Source organism: Maylandia zebra, linkage group LG7 (genome assembly GCF_041146795.1).
Source record: "Maylandia zebra isolate NMK-2024a linkage group LG7, Mzebra_GT3a, whole genome shotgun sequence".
NCBI classification, from domain to species: Eukaryota; Metazoa; Chordata; class Actinopteri; order Cichliformes; family Cichlidae; genus Maylandia; species Maylandia zebra.
This window is the reverse complement of record NC_135173.1, coordinates 42,967,182-42,983,181: the sequence shown is the minus strand read 5'-3', so window position 1 is coordinate 42,983,181 and position 16,000 is coordinate 42,967,182. Positions and strand designations below refer to the sequence as shown.

The following is a 16,000-nucleotide window of genomic DNA, read 5'->3' as shown; positions in this document are numbered from 1 at the left end:
GTTCATTTGTGCTGCCAGACGCTCGTGGAGTGCAGTCAGCTTCTTTAGCCAGTAGGCGTGAACCATGTCGGGCCCTGGTGCTGTCCAACTCTTCATACTGGAGACCCTTTCTTGGATATCTGCCAGTGTGATGGTTACTGGACCCTGTTCAGGGAGGTCGCTATGGTCTGCCCTCAGATCCACTAGCCACTAAGCATTGCCGTTATGGGTTGTGTCCTTCTCCCATATGCTCTTCCAGTATTGCTCCGTCTCCAGCCTTGGTGATGCTTATCTCTTATTGTTCCCTTGCCACTGAGAGTACACCTTTGCTGGTTCTGTGGAGAACAGCTGGTTTATTCTCCTGCCTTCTATCTCTCTGGTGTACCTCCTCAAGCGGATGGCCAAGGCTGTGAGTCTTTGCTTGGCAGTTTCCAAGGCCTCAGGTATGGACAGTTTGCTGTATTTCTTATGCACCTTCTTTGCCGCACCTTTCTGCAACTCCGTTAGTTGGCTAACCTCCCTCCGTGCTACTTTGATCTTGCCCTCTAGCCTCCTTCTCCATGGAGGGTACTGCCCTTGTGGCTGTTCAACTTGTAGCCAAGTATCTCACTGATCGCTGTTGCTGTATTGTAGATCAGCTTGTTGGTGTCGGTAATCGTGGTTGTAGGTATCGTCCGTAGTGCTGCATTAACATCATCTAGCAGACCTTCTGAAGGTACTTCCCGTAATCTTGGTAACCGGCTACGGGGGATCCAGGTTTCAAGCTTGGCCATGATCCTATTTTTCAGGTCAGTTCCTCTCGCGCATATATATATATATATATATATATGTATACATAAATATTTGTCCAGATACAGACGGACAAAATGGTGGTGGCTAACCAACCGGACATAGTGGTGGTAGACAAACAGAAGAAGACGGCCGTAGTGATCGATGTAGCGGTTCCGAATGACAGCAATATCAGGAAGAAGGAACACAAGAAGCTGGAGAAATAGCAAGGGCTCAGAGAAGAGCTCGAGAGGATGTGGAGGGTGAAGGTAACGGTGGTCCCCGTGGTAATCGGAGCACTAGGTGCGGTGACTCCCAAGCTAGGCGAGTGGCTCCAGCAGATCCCGGGAATAACACCGGAGATCTCTGTCCAGAAGAGCGCAATCCTGGGAACAGCTAAGATACTGCGCAGGACCCTCAAGCTCCCAGGCCTCTGGTAGAGGACCCGAGCTTGAAGGATAAAACCGCCCGCAGGGGCATGCTGGGTGTTTTGTTTATATATATATATATATATATATATATATATATATTAGATAGTGAAAAACAGGAACTTTCTGTCATTTAATTGTTTATCTGTTACATAATTACTTTGCTGTAGTATTTATCGATGGGAAAAGCTATAAAAAGTTTAGAAATCTATGCACTCCTTCACATTTCACATTTTCCAGAGCCATCCAGTGGTCCCAATTGGAGTCTTTGCCAGGCTAATTCTGGCCCCCTGGATTTATGTTTGATACCTCTGTCCTAAACCAAAAAACTAAATCAAATGTGACCCTGTGCATATTAGCAAACATATTATCCACAGGGAAACATGAAAGTGTCTGTCTATTATCGTCTAATGGCAATTACCCAAAACCTTAAAAGTGAAATTCAGGTGGATCTCATGGAAGATGTGCAGCGGACAAGTTTTGTCATGAAATCCTCCAGTGTGTATAAAACAATCTGTTGTCCACACAGGAGTCATCACCCTTGTAATAATATTTAAACACACAATCACATTATATTATTAATGTGGATATCAGTGCCACATTTACTAGAGATATTTCACTACAAAACCTGGCAACCTCATGGTGACCTAACAGGAAACGTAAGGCAACCATTATCTGCATAAAATCATCTGGGACTTTATTCAAGTTACTTAACCAACCAATTCACATGATTAATATACAGTAAAGAGAAGCCATATTGACAGTGTTTCTTACAACAGTCTACTGCTTCAGTCCCATATGGTCAGTGACAGGAAAGGGATTAGTGGGTCTGATAATGAAGCTGCTGCAGCTCAGTCTGCACATCAGTGTATTTTTTTTAACATTTTCTTGATGGCATAAAAAAGCCTTTAAAATCCAAAATTTCACTTGCTTAAATTCTCAGTGGAAATGTAGTGCATATCTGCAACAGGCAGGCTGGAAGCATCCCTTGTGCTGCTGAGTTAGTCTTCTTTCATGAAAGACATCCATCGGAGCAGTTTGGTGGCACTTTTCCATTCATAGCTGTCGTGTTTTGGAATAGAACTGCTATGCTGTCTGTCTTTTTTCAAAGTTTCCAATCACGCTGGAGCTACCAGAGGGACTGTAGATAGCAGAGGTATTAGGCAGCTTTTTTGCTGAAGTGAGAGAAAATCTGATTTAAGATACAGTAAAAATGTATTTGTGCCTCCTGGAATTAAACACAACCCCGAAGATAGAAGGATGCATTTTGCTCTGATATATATACAGAACATTCCCCTGTACGTAAGGCTAAAGAAAGATTTGGTGCTGTGCTACACTCTGCTTACTTTAAGTATTACAGGAAAATGTTAGAGAAGTATAATCTGAAATGCCCGAAAAAGCATTAGTCTTTCATATTTGCCTCCTGAAAAAGCACACTTAGCCTGCCCAGACACACAAGTATTACCACATTAGCACCTCAAACAAAGGAAAGCTTTTGCCTGCATTACTTTGAAGTCTGTTCTCTTTTGTCTTTTCCCTCCCTATACTAGCTTTTCATCTAATTTTTTTTAAAGTTACTAAACCCATCTCAAGGAACTTTAAAGCTGTGGTCAAATTGTCAGCCCACTGTTCTCATCAAGCATTATTTCTTTTTACCAATCTCTGACAGACCAACCAACAGATGGCTCTCACTTCAGTTTATATTATTCTAATATATCAATTTGCTTGTTACCAGAACAGTTGGTATTTTGGCACACAAAACAATTCACACACTCGCACACATACAAACAATAACCAGATCCCCTTGATGGAAAGCCAAACCATCACACTCCACAAAGCACATATGAAAAAACAAAGTTGCAGACAAGATGACAGTTTACCCACAGAGCGTAAGCTTCTGAAGCCAGTACGATGGAAGTGCCAAGTAGACAGAAAGACAGCCAGATCCACCTGTTAATACACCAGACCCGCTAAGCAGTCGAGCCTACACATATATCCACCAGTGTAATATGGTGATCTTTCCAAGAACAGACAGAGAGATGGACCTGCCAACCAGTGCTGTTGGTTTTCCAAACAGACAGACAGACTAACACATTCTGTCAGGCTGTTCAGAGCAAGATATTAGGCCATATTGACGTCCCTATGAGAGCTGATTTTGTGAGTCATTTACCACAGAACCACTGGTTTCCAGATTTAACATGCTAAAAAATATATATGGCTAAAGGCAGGTAACCTCTTTAGTGACTTGACAACAAAATGAAAATATTTTCTCAGCTTCATTTAAAATATTTTGGACATTTTAGCATCTGGGTGACTGGACTCTGGAGCAAACACATAAACTCTAATCACAGGCAGTTAAGACATCCAAGGGAGACATGATACCATACAATCAGACTCCTAATTTAACAGAGTTTGGTGCATCTAAGCACTGTAACCAGTCCCTGTCTGGCAGGGCCCAATTGTGCCGTCCACACAGGAGTCGTCATCCTTGTACTGAGAAAGCTGGCAAAGCTGCTCTGACAGCAGTTACGTCAGAGTTTAGAATAATGGCACACTCATGCACACTGGGGTCACAGGAAATACCAACAGCATTTGCTTCTAAGTGTGAGCCAGAAAAGGCGCAATTAAAGGAAGATTATAAAAAGTCCAGATGCTAAGCTGGTATTTTATCCATTCTCTGCCTTTAATTCAGAGAGAATGAGCAAAAGGCAAAATGTTTTTCCATAAAACACATCTGAGTCACTCCTGGGTGACTAGGAGTGACTCAGATGTGTGACTAGGTAAAAGGTATAGGTGTAGCTAACAATTCACCTTGATCTCTTGATTTAGGCCACCAATGTCCAAAGTAAAACTTTAACAGATCTTTAAAAGGCCTGGAGAACTGTTGGTCAAGAGCACAAATAAAAATTACAAGAAAATCCAGCTCCTGAGGGGTGGCTCAAGATTTTTGCACAGTGCTGTACATCCAATATTCTGCACAAGCTATGGATAACCATAAGACAACAGAAAATATTACCAATATTAATACCATATAAATCGGCAGACTGAGGGCAGAGGGATGAGATGAATTAATTAGTTGAGAAAATTCAGACGCAATACAGTCTCAGAAACAATCAGCGAGAAGACCTTGCAGCAGTATACATAAGATTTTTACCATCTGAGAATTTTCTTTTGTATTTAATATCTCAATGATTTTACATAAATAGTAATAATAATTTACTCGTGTTTGTATAAATCTGCCACAGCATCTCATAAGTTGCTCTGAAGTAGTAAAATCTGCCTGTTCCCCATAAAACCAGTCTGTTTTACTTCCACTCATGCAGTCTCCGCCTGCGTGACAACCTTTGGGAATACAGCAATACTCCACTCTCAGAGGAAGTGTATGCCTCCAGTCTGATTTAATGCACTGGCCAAGGTTCTTACCTGTGTGCAGTGTGGTTGGTTTATATTGCTGTTGTGTGTGTCTTTGTTGATTTCAGTGACCCACAATGTAAGATACTTTCACTTCAGATTTTATATGTTCCGTCGAGAGTCTTTTTAATTTTGTTTTGTTTGTTTTTTACTTCCATCTAAGGGATATATTCCTTTTTTGTGTTTGCAATCGGTAAAGGTCACAGCTGTGGAGTGCTGTAGTGTGTGTACTGCTCAAAGGCAAGTCTGTAAAGCAGGTAACTGCTACAAAGGGATTTGTAGAGCTTACTGACTGCTATACTTAACTTCCATGACATATTTCACAGAGCCGTGTTCATAATTTTCTGATGAAGTGCCAAGGAGCAGCGCACTAAAAAAGGTAGGCAGGTGAATGACGCAAATATTTATTGCATTGATACCAACACTGGTATTGGTATTGGGTCGATATTAGTGTGACAGGATAGATACTTTCTTTCTATCCTCCACGTTTAGTATGATGGCCACTGATTTGTGTTAAATAATGAAAAGCTGAAAGGTGTGTATTGTGTTAACTAAGTATTTTGGAAACTGAAAATCTCACTGATTTAGTGGTTATTAAAATGTGTTAAGAATTTCTCAATTGATGATGATTAATCTCATAAACACTGAGGCACTGCTCTCTACTCTACATAAGCTTCCTTTATCAGATAAAAGTATCGGTATCAACAATATTGGCCCAGCGTTTACTTGGTATGTAATCTATGCCAAAATGTTCAATATGGTACAGCACAAGAACACATTTCTGGGAAATAAAAATAGCAAAATAACATTCATTAAAGGCTATGAAGGCAAGCAGCAGAAACCTAAAAATACAGGGAGCTTAATTTCTGCACAATACCGGTGACAACAGCGGTGATGGACGCACAGTGAGTGCATTATCCATTTAAAACTAATGAACAACTGGAGGCTGGGGGAACTGTTTATTAACCAAAGCAGATAATGTGGGTAGCTATTAAGATATTACAGCATATGATTATGTAATACGGGCTTTTTACTTCTTTATACCCCTCACAGTTAAGCTTCACTCCCATTTTCCAGCAATTAATAGCTACCAACTTTATCAGCACGCAGACAAATGCTGTGTGCTTTCAAGAGTCTGCTTAATAAGAATCACATTTTCTGGGACGTCTGTGGATTGCTGCTTTGTTTGATGACTCCCGCTAAAGGGACACAGTAGAATAGATTAGGGAGGCAGCATGTGGTGGCTGGACTTGAACCAAGGGCACTGTGGTTAAGTGGCGTGTGCTCAGCCAACCGAGCTGCCAGGATACCCCGAAGGTAATCTTTTTTTTTTGACTAGGGGGAATTTAAATTTATTGTCATGTCGCCATCTGGTGAGGAAGTGAAACACTTGCATCCGTGCTGCCTGATGCCTGAGGTGGATACATATGATCAAAAACAAAGAAAGAAAGGACGAAGCAAAGGAAGAAATCCAGCCAAGATTTTCAGAGAAACAATTCGCCCACTGCTCCTTTGAGGAAGAACCGTTTATATTTTTAATACAGTTACTTATTTATTTGTTCATTTATTTATTTATTTATTTTAGAGAGGTTTGCACAGTGATGCTAGCGTGCAGTGGTTTTGCAAAGAGACCCACGGTAATAACACTGTCCCTACTGCAAACGCAGTATCTTTTTTGTCCCGAATTGTCTCTCTTTTCTTCCCGTCACACCACGGACCGGCAGCGGAGGCGCAGGCGACACGTCACTGTGCGTAACCCACGTGTGTGTGTGTGTGTGTGTGTGTGTGTGTGTGTGTGTGTGTGTGTGTGTGTGTGTGTGTGTGTGTGTGTCGGGGTCTTAGTGCATCTGTGTGCGTGCTGCAGCTTCAACAGCTTGCCTAGTCCACACACACCCGTGGCTGGCCTGGATTATCACCTTAACAGCGAGACCAAAAACAGTGCCACCTTCCTGGCACCCAAACAGTTCCTGCACCCTCTCACCATCGCTGCCAAACACCCCCCACCTCCACCTTTCTACTGGTGTCAGTACCTTTCTCTCTTACTACGTCTGTCATCCAAAGGATGTGTTCAATTGACCAAACATCAACGTCACGCACGCGAAAAAAGGAGGGATGTGTTGGAGGGGCATGCACGGCATTACATCATACATCGTCCACTTCACCTGACCTCGCAGGTGAAGTGAGGCTCATATTTTGAGTTCAGAAGTTCTCTTCTGTAATTTGCTAAATAATCTTAGATAATCTTGATGTTAGATAATGATGTCTGCTTTTCTCACTTGATACGTACATGTTTCCAGAAATGAAGAGTTTTTGCTGAAACATACAACACTGTGTAAAAGTACTGAGCCACCCCACATTTCTTTATAATGTTGTAGGAAAATGGGAAATATGTGCAGCAATTTATTGAAAGGTGTGTGGAAACTCACATGGAAATGCATTATATAAGGCAAAAACAGAGTTTGTACCATTCTAATGAGCTTGAAAGTCAATATTCAGTATTTAGGTTCCTTTGTAAGTGCGCATCCGCCATTAGAGTGCTGCATCCTGTAACCTATAATTTCCTTCGGGATTAATAAAGTATTCTGATTCTGATTATTCTTCAAGACAGTCTGAACTCTCTTAGGAGAGCTTTCCTGTGATATCTTCAAGCAGTCATAAGATTATATAGTTCCTCCTGCTTCTTGAACTTCATTTAAAGTTGTTCTTTGGGTGTTTTTTGTTTGTTTTTGTGTTAAGTTGGTTGTTTTAGTTTGTTTTTGCTCCTTTATCTGTCGAGATGCTTCAATAATGCTGAGGTCTGCACTCTCAGGAGGCCCATCCATCACTCATAGTGTTCTGTATGTTTTTATATCCAGGTATGCTTTTACTGCATTAGGTATGTGTTTGGGAATACTGTAACGCTGAAAAATGAAGCCATTAACAATGAGATGCTTTCAAGACAGGTATTACATGATGGATCAAAATTTGATGGTACTTTCCTATATCAATAATTCCATCAATTTTAACAAGATCTCCAAGCTGAAAAGCAGTCCCAAACCATGGTAGAGCATCCGCCATATGTTACAGATAGACACTCACTGTTGTAGTTCTCTCCTGACGTCCTCTGCACATATCAATGATGATTCAAACCTTAGATTTACAGTTTTTACTGAATGCTTAAACCCTAACTGTGATTCTTATAGCACAATTTCTAAAACTATTAATACTTATAGCAAAACCACTCACTGAGTTTGCAAAACTAAAAGCACAAACACTGCTTTGCACTCAGTTTGCCATTTTGTAACACACACTTTGCAAACCTGTAGCTACAATCCACTGCACAGCACTCTTTTTGCAGAACTATAAACACAACTCACTGCTTTACACTCAATTTCCAAATGATCAACGCACTCCTAGCAAAGCTAAGCTATACTATACAACCGTGGCTCAGGGGGTTGGGAAGCATCTCTGTAACCAGAAGGTCGCCGGTTCGATCCCTGGGCTCTCTGTCCTGGTCGTTGTGTCCTTGGGCAAGACACTTTACCCTACCGCCTACTAATGTTGGCCAGAGGGGCCGATGGCGCGATATGGCAGCCTCGCTTCTGTCAGTCTGTCCCAGGGCAGCTGTGGCTACAACTGTAGCTGCCTCCACCAGTGTGTGAATGCGAGAGTGAATGAATAATGGCACTGTAAAGCGCTTTGGGTGCCTTGAAAAGCGCTATATAAATCCAATCCATTATTATTATACACATTTAAGGCCATTATTTACACTATTTTGCCAACTGTCTGGCACACTGTCACATGTGAAAACTTTTTTAGATAATTAGTTCACTTTGCAATCAGCCTAAGCACTATAATACAGGTAAGGTGTGTGTGCGGAGTACAATGGAGGGAGCAGAAAGAGTGAGAAGTAGAGGAGGCCGAGGAAGAGGACGTGGAGAAGTAGGATGAAGAGGACGACAAGGACAAGGAGGAGCAAGAGGAAGACGAGGAGGGGGGAGAGGAAGATGAGGAGGGGGGAGAGGAAGGGTAGGAAGAGTAAGAAATAGAATTGCTGATGACATCAGAGCTACAATAGTGGACCATGTAATCAACCGTGGAATGACCCTGAGGGAAGCTGGCCAACGGGTCCAGCCTAACTCGAGCCGCTACACTGTAGCAAGCACCATAAGGACATCTTGAAATGAGAGTCGGTTAGTACAGTCACTTCGCACAAAGATTTGTAGCACTGCCATATGCCAATGAGAAACACACCAATACCATTGATGTAAAAATACTGAAATTGTTACTTTACAGAATTGCTAGATGACCAGATGCTGGGGCAGAGGAAGCATGTTCACTGCAGACCAAGTAACCCATATAGTCATTATGGCGATTGCAAATAATCCTATACTTGGAAATAAACACTTGTGTTTGTTTTGATGTGTTTGAATAAACACCAGTACTTGAAGTTTGGATCCCTCTATGCTTATGGATCTATGACAGCAGTATGAGCTCAAACTGACATAGCCTACCTTGTGCACAGAGAAAGCAAAAGCCAGATGTGTTTTGTATTCATACCATCAGTGTGCAGTTGGCGCATTGTGTGCTTAGTAGATGATGGCTTGTGGGTACTGTTTGATACGGAAACACCATTTTTACGAAGGTGTGAAGAGTTAATCTAGCTGTGTTTGCTTTTGCAAGAGAACTACAATGTTTTGATTATTGGGTGACAGGTTTTCTTATTTGTGTGAAGAGTTTTGCAAAATTAGCCAATAGTTACAAAAAATGTGCTTAAGCAATCAGAAAAAACTGTAAACACCAGTACTTGAAGTTTGGATCCCTCTATGCTTACGGATCTATGACAAAAGTATGAGCTCAAACTGACATAGCCTACCTTGTGCACAGAGAAAGCAAAAGCCAGATGTGTTTTTTATTCATACCATCAGTGTGTAGTTGGTGCATTGTGTGCTTATTAATATGATGGCTTGTGTTAACTGTTGGATACAAAAATACAATTTTTACAAAGGTGTGGAGAGTTAAGCAAGGGTTATTCGCTTTTACAAGAAAACTACAATGTTTTGCTGATTGGGTGACAGGTTTTCTTATTTGTGTGTAGAGTTTTGCAAAAATAGCCAATAGTTACAAAAAATGTGCTCAAGCCATCAGAAAAAACTGTAAAATCTGGATTCATGACTCTGTGTGTTCTTATGTAATTTTGCATGCCTCAGCCTTTTCTCCCTGCTTCCCTTTGTTCAGAAAGGCTTCTTTACAGCCAAACTGTTATCTTTGGCATTTCTCACAGATTTAGATAAAGAAATGGGAAGAAAGAAAGGGGGTCTGTAACAAGAGAAATCATTTTTTTGCTAAAATGTTTGTTATCTGTAGCCATATCACTGGTTCATCCCTTGAGATAGGTCCCTTTTTATGCTTGAATGATTCATAAGTCAGTGTTATGTGGCTTAACAAACAAAGACAAAAACCCCTAACACTGGTCAAGTACAAGAAGTGGGCTGTAAATGAGAGAAAAAGCCTCCTATGTCCAAACAGAAACTTTGAAAGACCTTCATAAAACCTTGAGAACTATTGCTCAAGACAACTTAAAACATTACAAGAAAGTCTGACTTCCAAGTAGTCAGACTTTATTTGGAAGTAGCCACTTCTACAAACAAACAATACAGAAGTAGACCTTTATGCCTCAGAATCAACACCTTGTTAAAAACTCAGACTATACCCTCGACTCCACTCTGTTTCATCCATGTCTACCTATAGCATTTTAAGGTTTGGAACTTTTCTCTAGGATTAAAATCTACACTGTCATGTTCCTGGTCCCAGTCCTACCTTGCATCCTATTTGCTCTTTTCACCTCCTCTAAATCCCTGAGAGAGGGCTCAAATTAAATTAGGTTTTAGTGAGGTTACATCAGCACCAGGCACTCAATGTATTATGTAGTACTAGTTCTCGGTTTAGCTGGGACAGAGCAAAGAGTACGGAGGGGAGGACAGAATGAAAGAGACACATGGGACAGAGGACAGGACAGAAAGACAGGAAGGAGAGGTGAAAGTGGGATGTACGCACTGCTCCACGCTGTTGCTTAGCAACACGTGCTTGCTGTCTGTTCTCATCTTTACTGTAGGCACATTTACTCTTGCAGTGAACTGGTTTCCAGCCATGACATGACGCCCTGTGAGGCTGGGAATGAGGAAAAGATGGAAACTGGATTGGACAGACTGGCTCCTTTAAATATGCAAATAACTGAAGGCAAACTGTAATTCAAGTACTTCAAAACAGGGTAATTATGCTTTTCATTATCATTATCTCCTGTCACACATATATATATATATATATATATATATATATATATATATATATATATGTGCGTGTGTGTGTGTGTGTGTGTGTGTTTCCAAATATATATGGAAACACACACACATCACACCACTCGCATGTACTGTACCAGTGGTACCAGTATACTATACTATAATATATATGTGACAATAAAAGTGATTTGATTTGATTTGATCACACACATGTGTGTGTGTGTGTGTGTGTGTGTGTGTGTGTGTGTGTGTGTGTGTGTGTGTGTGTGTGTGTGTGTGGACATATAAAAATATGGAGCTGGAGATGAGAATGGCGGGTTTGTGCCATTGTGTTTTCAGAAGCATGCTGTCTTCTCTGAGACATAATTGTCAGTGACTTAGAATCACCAGTGATCCTCTAGAGGACAAGTGGTTTACCTGATAGATCAATAATTTTTCTTTAGGACAAGGGGATTCAATTCAAAGTGCCCGAATCACACAGTAGTATGTCTGCTGCTGTTAAAACCTTTACAATTGTTTTAATGTTGCTGACAGGTGTACATTTGTTGGGATCAAATAAAGCACAAAAAGAAAGAGATGTAAGCAGTGACAAGATAATCAAGAGATGCAACTCTTTGCACTCAAATCTCAGTGCTCGCAATAAATGAAGACTCCCATGTAGGCATTTAACATTTTAACATTGAATGCATGGCTTACTGTCTGAATAAAGTCTGCACAGTTAAAAGTTTGCACTGCAACATGGCAGTAAGTTCACTGTATCTACAGTCACCAGATCTCAGTTCAGGGGAGCACCTTTAGGATGTGGTGGAGATTTAAGCCAGTAAAAGAGGATCTGACCAAATACTGGCAAGATGTACCTGATGAAATGCCCAGTGAGAGTATATTAATTTATACAGTTTAATCCTATCTTATAAGATCACTACCAAATATTACTTAAAACTGACTTCAAATCACAAGTTAAAATTTTATCAGCTACTAGTAAATGCCATTTATCCTACACCAAGGTCAACACTAATGTTTCCACACTAAAGTTTATCTTAGCTATAAAAGCAGTAGTGTGTCTAAGGCCTATAGTATGATGTTACCTTGCCCTTGCTCTGCAGGTGGTGATGGTGCAAGTTTCTGGCAGCAATCATGGCGAGCTGTCTCTGGATCCACTGTAACTCCCTCTGAGACTCCCTCAGCAGGTTCTCCACATTAGCACTGGACTTGTGATCCCGCATTATCACCTGCAACACCAGTCTGCAGGTTACATAGTGAATCTATGATGCAAACCTCATATTCTGCACGCACACACACTGACGGTGCAATGCTGGAACAGTGCCATCAGCATATATACAAAGAGAAGCATGTACGCATCATTGAATAATCAAGAACTATTGCTTTTTGACCAGCATCAATAGGTGTCATTTATTAAAGTTGAATACTTAAGGATTTTGAGCTACCTTTGTAGTTTGTGTCTGGTTCAGATTTATATTTTAGTTTCACTAAACTTCACCTGAAAATAGAGCATATTTATGTGCATTCTTTAGTAGTTCAAAAACCTATCCATCTAATCACCATGTTTCCAAACAAACAATAACATATAGTGTGTTTGATCGATATTAAAATGACAAATAACTGTACATCATGAACAAAAAGCATTTCAAATATTTCATTATAATTCATAATTATTGTTTTCTCAATGCAAAATTCAAATTGTTGCAGTGCATAAGCTAAAAACGAAAGGTCTGCTGCTGAGAAAAAGCACTAATGCACTAATAAAGAGCTTTTGACACTTACTGTACAAATCCTTCATCTTCTTTCATTAAAAAAATCAACACGCAACTTGTTTTTTCATTTTGAGAAACACATTCAGTCCTTGAGAGTAAAAGCCACATTTTTAAACGATGAATCATTATTCCAGTTGAACTCCGTTGCCACCCGCACAAGTTCGTCCACATATACATGTAAGCACTGACTAGTATGTTCATGTGTGTGTCCATGTGCGTGTGCGTGTGTGTTATCACTGAGAGAGAGCTTCATTCGGTTACATAAGAGAGGATTAGTGCACAGACACACAGTGAAGGGGTGTGTGAGTGTGTGGAGGGTATGGTGGAGGGGGGCATGGAAAATACAACAGCTCATATTAATTGATACTAAATCTCCATCTATGTTGACATGCTTTGTGCGTTTGGTCAAACAGACACTGACTTCCACACTGGAGTGTTGCATTCACACTAACCATACAGAGCACAGATACATGCAGGGTAGAGACGGTTAATGATGCTTGCACCTCAGGGGATTTGACTTATTGGACTCTACCTAATCTACACTAACAAATGCTCCAATGTCTGACTGTCTGTTTTTTCATTTGTGTTTTTTTAATACTAACAAGATCAGATTCCTTCTTTTTTTTCCTTTTTGCTTTTCCTTTTTGATTCATTCATTCAAAAAGTGGCTTTTTTAAAATAAATGAATGCCATTGTGTTAAAAACTAATGACCAAAGACAAAAAAGAATAATAACTGGCCTCTTCTTCTTCTTCTTCTTCTTCTTCCATTGTTTCTCTAACCTCGGCCAAATGCTTGAACAGATTCTCTGTGCTGACTCACCTTGGACAGCTTTTACTTCCTTGCAGGGGATTGTGGAGGAGGAGGAGGACAGACAACAACAACAACAGCAGCAGCACACAGAGCTCAGGAGTCTTACAGATTTATGCAAAGCATCCCACCCTTCAAAGACCTCTATGAACCACCTCTGAGAGCCAAAGTATCTCTGTCGCAGATTTATCAAAGGCAGAGAGAGTGACATTATCCAGGCCTGATCATTTTTATTTATATATTAAATAATCTATAAATCCATTATTTTAATTAATTCCATTACAGTATTTTTTTTTAAATTCAAAACCATCCCCTTTCTCTAAAGATTTAAGTTTATTACTGTGGTGAGGCAATGTACTTAGCTCATATTGATTCTGAGCAAATAGCTCTTCACTGTTTACACACAAGTAATAAGAGCTCATTTAAAGAAGACAAATGAACTAGAAACTGAATTTAGAAGTGGATTCATTGCATTGTTTGAAATTATATTTTATTAAGTTAGCTGTGAATGGCTGTTAAGTGTTAGCGTTGTACACAACTGTTCAGGAGCTGAAAAAAATGTGTTTGCAAATATTATGGACTAATAGATATAATGCTGCATCATAAAAACTGCAAACGCCTTCATCTATGATGCTTTAAAACTTCTGCAAGGACTGTATTTCATAGTTCTTACCCATTTAACAAATGGTCTTCAGCTTCTCTCATCCTCTTCACAAAGATCGTGTTTGGCTGGGTAGTATCATGCCCATCTTGTAGTTCACCATAAGCGAAGCCTACAAAAATTATAAATAGATTTTCTAATCTTCAAAACTGTAGGGATTTACTGCGGACTCCGTAGCTTCCATGGTTTGTTGCATGTGGCGTGTGTCTCAGTACATTTTTGGAGCGCTTCTCCCTCATATGACTTGTTCTTTTGAAACAGAATTCAGTTATGATTCAGAATCTTTCTCTCACAGCGCTCTTGTACCCAAGGCGGCCTGCTGTGTGCCCATATGGCAAACTTAACAAGAGCATGAAATATGAACAGCAGACGGAAAAAGATCATCTAAGGCAAACCTTAACCTCACCTGTATGAGGGGAGAACACCCTCGATAAGGCCTGGCTGTATCCTTGCAGTGTAATTAACTGTGATGTTTTAATGTAGGTTTAAGATATGACACACAGAACTGTGCAAACGTTTTGAGTACTCCTTAATTTCTTTATATTTTGCTAAGAAATTAGGAAACATGTACAATGGAAATAAAAACAAAGTATATAACTCAAACATATGGACAACATTTATTCTTCAAACAGCCTAAACTCTCTAAGGCAGCTTTCTTCCCATATGGAAAAGATATATATAAATCTTATAAGGTTTTTATCTGTCTTGTGTGAAACTTGTATGAAAAGCATACAAGAGTGAAAACACATATAAGATCCCTTGAAAAATTATATAATGAAACTTGTATGTTTTGGATACTTACTAAAAAAATATATGAAAGTAATGAGAAAGTGGCCACTTTCATGAGTAACTCGTATATGTTTTTACTATTTCTTTTCCATATGGGTTCTTCTTTTCTTTAAGTCGTTTTCGGGAATAGCTCTCCAGGTTTCTTGAGGAAATTCACATCTCTTCTTTGGATGTTGGATGGCTTTTGCTCTATTCTCTGTCAAGATGATCCCACACTGCTTCAATAATGTGAGGTTCGTGCTCTGTGGAGACCAATTCATGACTGATAGTATTCCATTGTGTGCTTTTTTTCCCAGCTTTCCCCAGCTGGTTTTGCATGTAGGATCCAGGTCTGAATGTATCAATTTTGACGTGATCGCCAACACCACTGTCGGCAGCCCCAAACCATGACAGCGCCTCTACCATGTTTTAACCATGCCTATAGACCCCCACTATTGTACCTCTGTCATGACACAATGGGGATTTGAAGTAAAAACTTTAAATATAGATTCTCAATGCTTCTTGCTATTGATTTTTAGTCCAGATCAGGTGAAATTTGGCATACTTCAGCTTCTTCTCCCCACTCCCCTGCATTATGAATGGCTTCTTCACAGCCACCCTTCCACTAAGACCATTTCTGATGAGACTTCAATGAACATTAGACACATCAACTGAAGGGCCACATGCATCTCTCAGCTTTTGTATCATGTCTTTGCTGGATGCTTTGCCATTTTCAACAGTAATGACTTTAAGACCGTTCATCTGCTGTAAATACGTTTTTTAGGCCTGACACTACACACCATGCTGAGATATACCAAGTTTTTTGGCTAATAGCTCTTTAAGAACACCTTGCTGATGCAAATCATCATAACATTTCCTTTGTTTTTTTTTTTTCAAATATTCAACTAAAAAAAATTTATGTGTTATGATTCATAAAACAAGGGCAGTGATAAGTGGCTTAAGAAAAAAAACTGTTCCTCTGAAAATGGTCAGGTACAAGGACCGGAGCAAAGAAACAACCACTGTCCAAAGATAACGAGGGGTGACGAGATTTTTGCTCAGGACAGTATAACAAATTGAGCATCTCCTGCCTGATTTTGGAGGACCAAAATGCAGCCACATTAAG

General features: G+C 40.1%; 1 protein-coding gene across 8 annotated transcripts in view; it reads right to left on the bottom strand.

The window, feature by feature from the left end:
• The window catches only part of rimbp2a (RIMS binding protein 2a), a 69,833-nt gene extending 57,020 nt beyond the window's left edge, over positions 1-12,813 (bottom strand). For 4 of the 8 annotated variants that reach the window (XM_012917072.3, XM_012917070.3, XM_012917071.3 and 1 more), the window contains exons 1-2: positions 12,647-12,811; positions 11,950-12,093 (exon numbers count right to left, since the gene is read on the bottom strand). In XM_012917072.3, the coding sequence (XP_012772526.1) occupies positions 11,950-12,087 (138 nt within the window). In that variant the 5' untranslated portion in view covers positions 12,088-12,093; positions 12,647-12,811. Of the gene's footprint in view, positions 1-11,949; positions 12,094-12,646 lie in introns of all 8 variants that reach the window. The other 4 variants (XM_004538252.3, XM_076886412.1, XM_012917073.3 and 1 more) reach the window with 3 other exon arrangements.
• Positions 12,814-16,000: the final 3,187 nt, after the last annotated feature.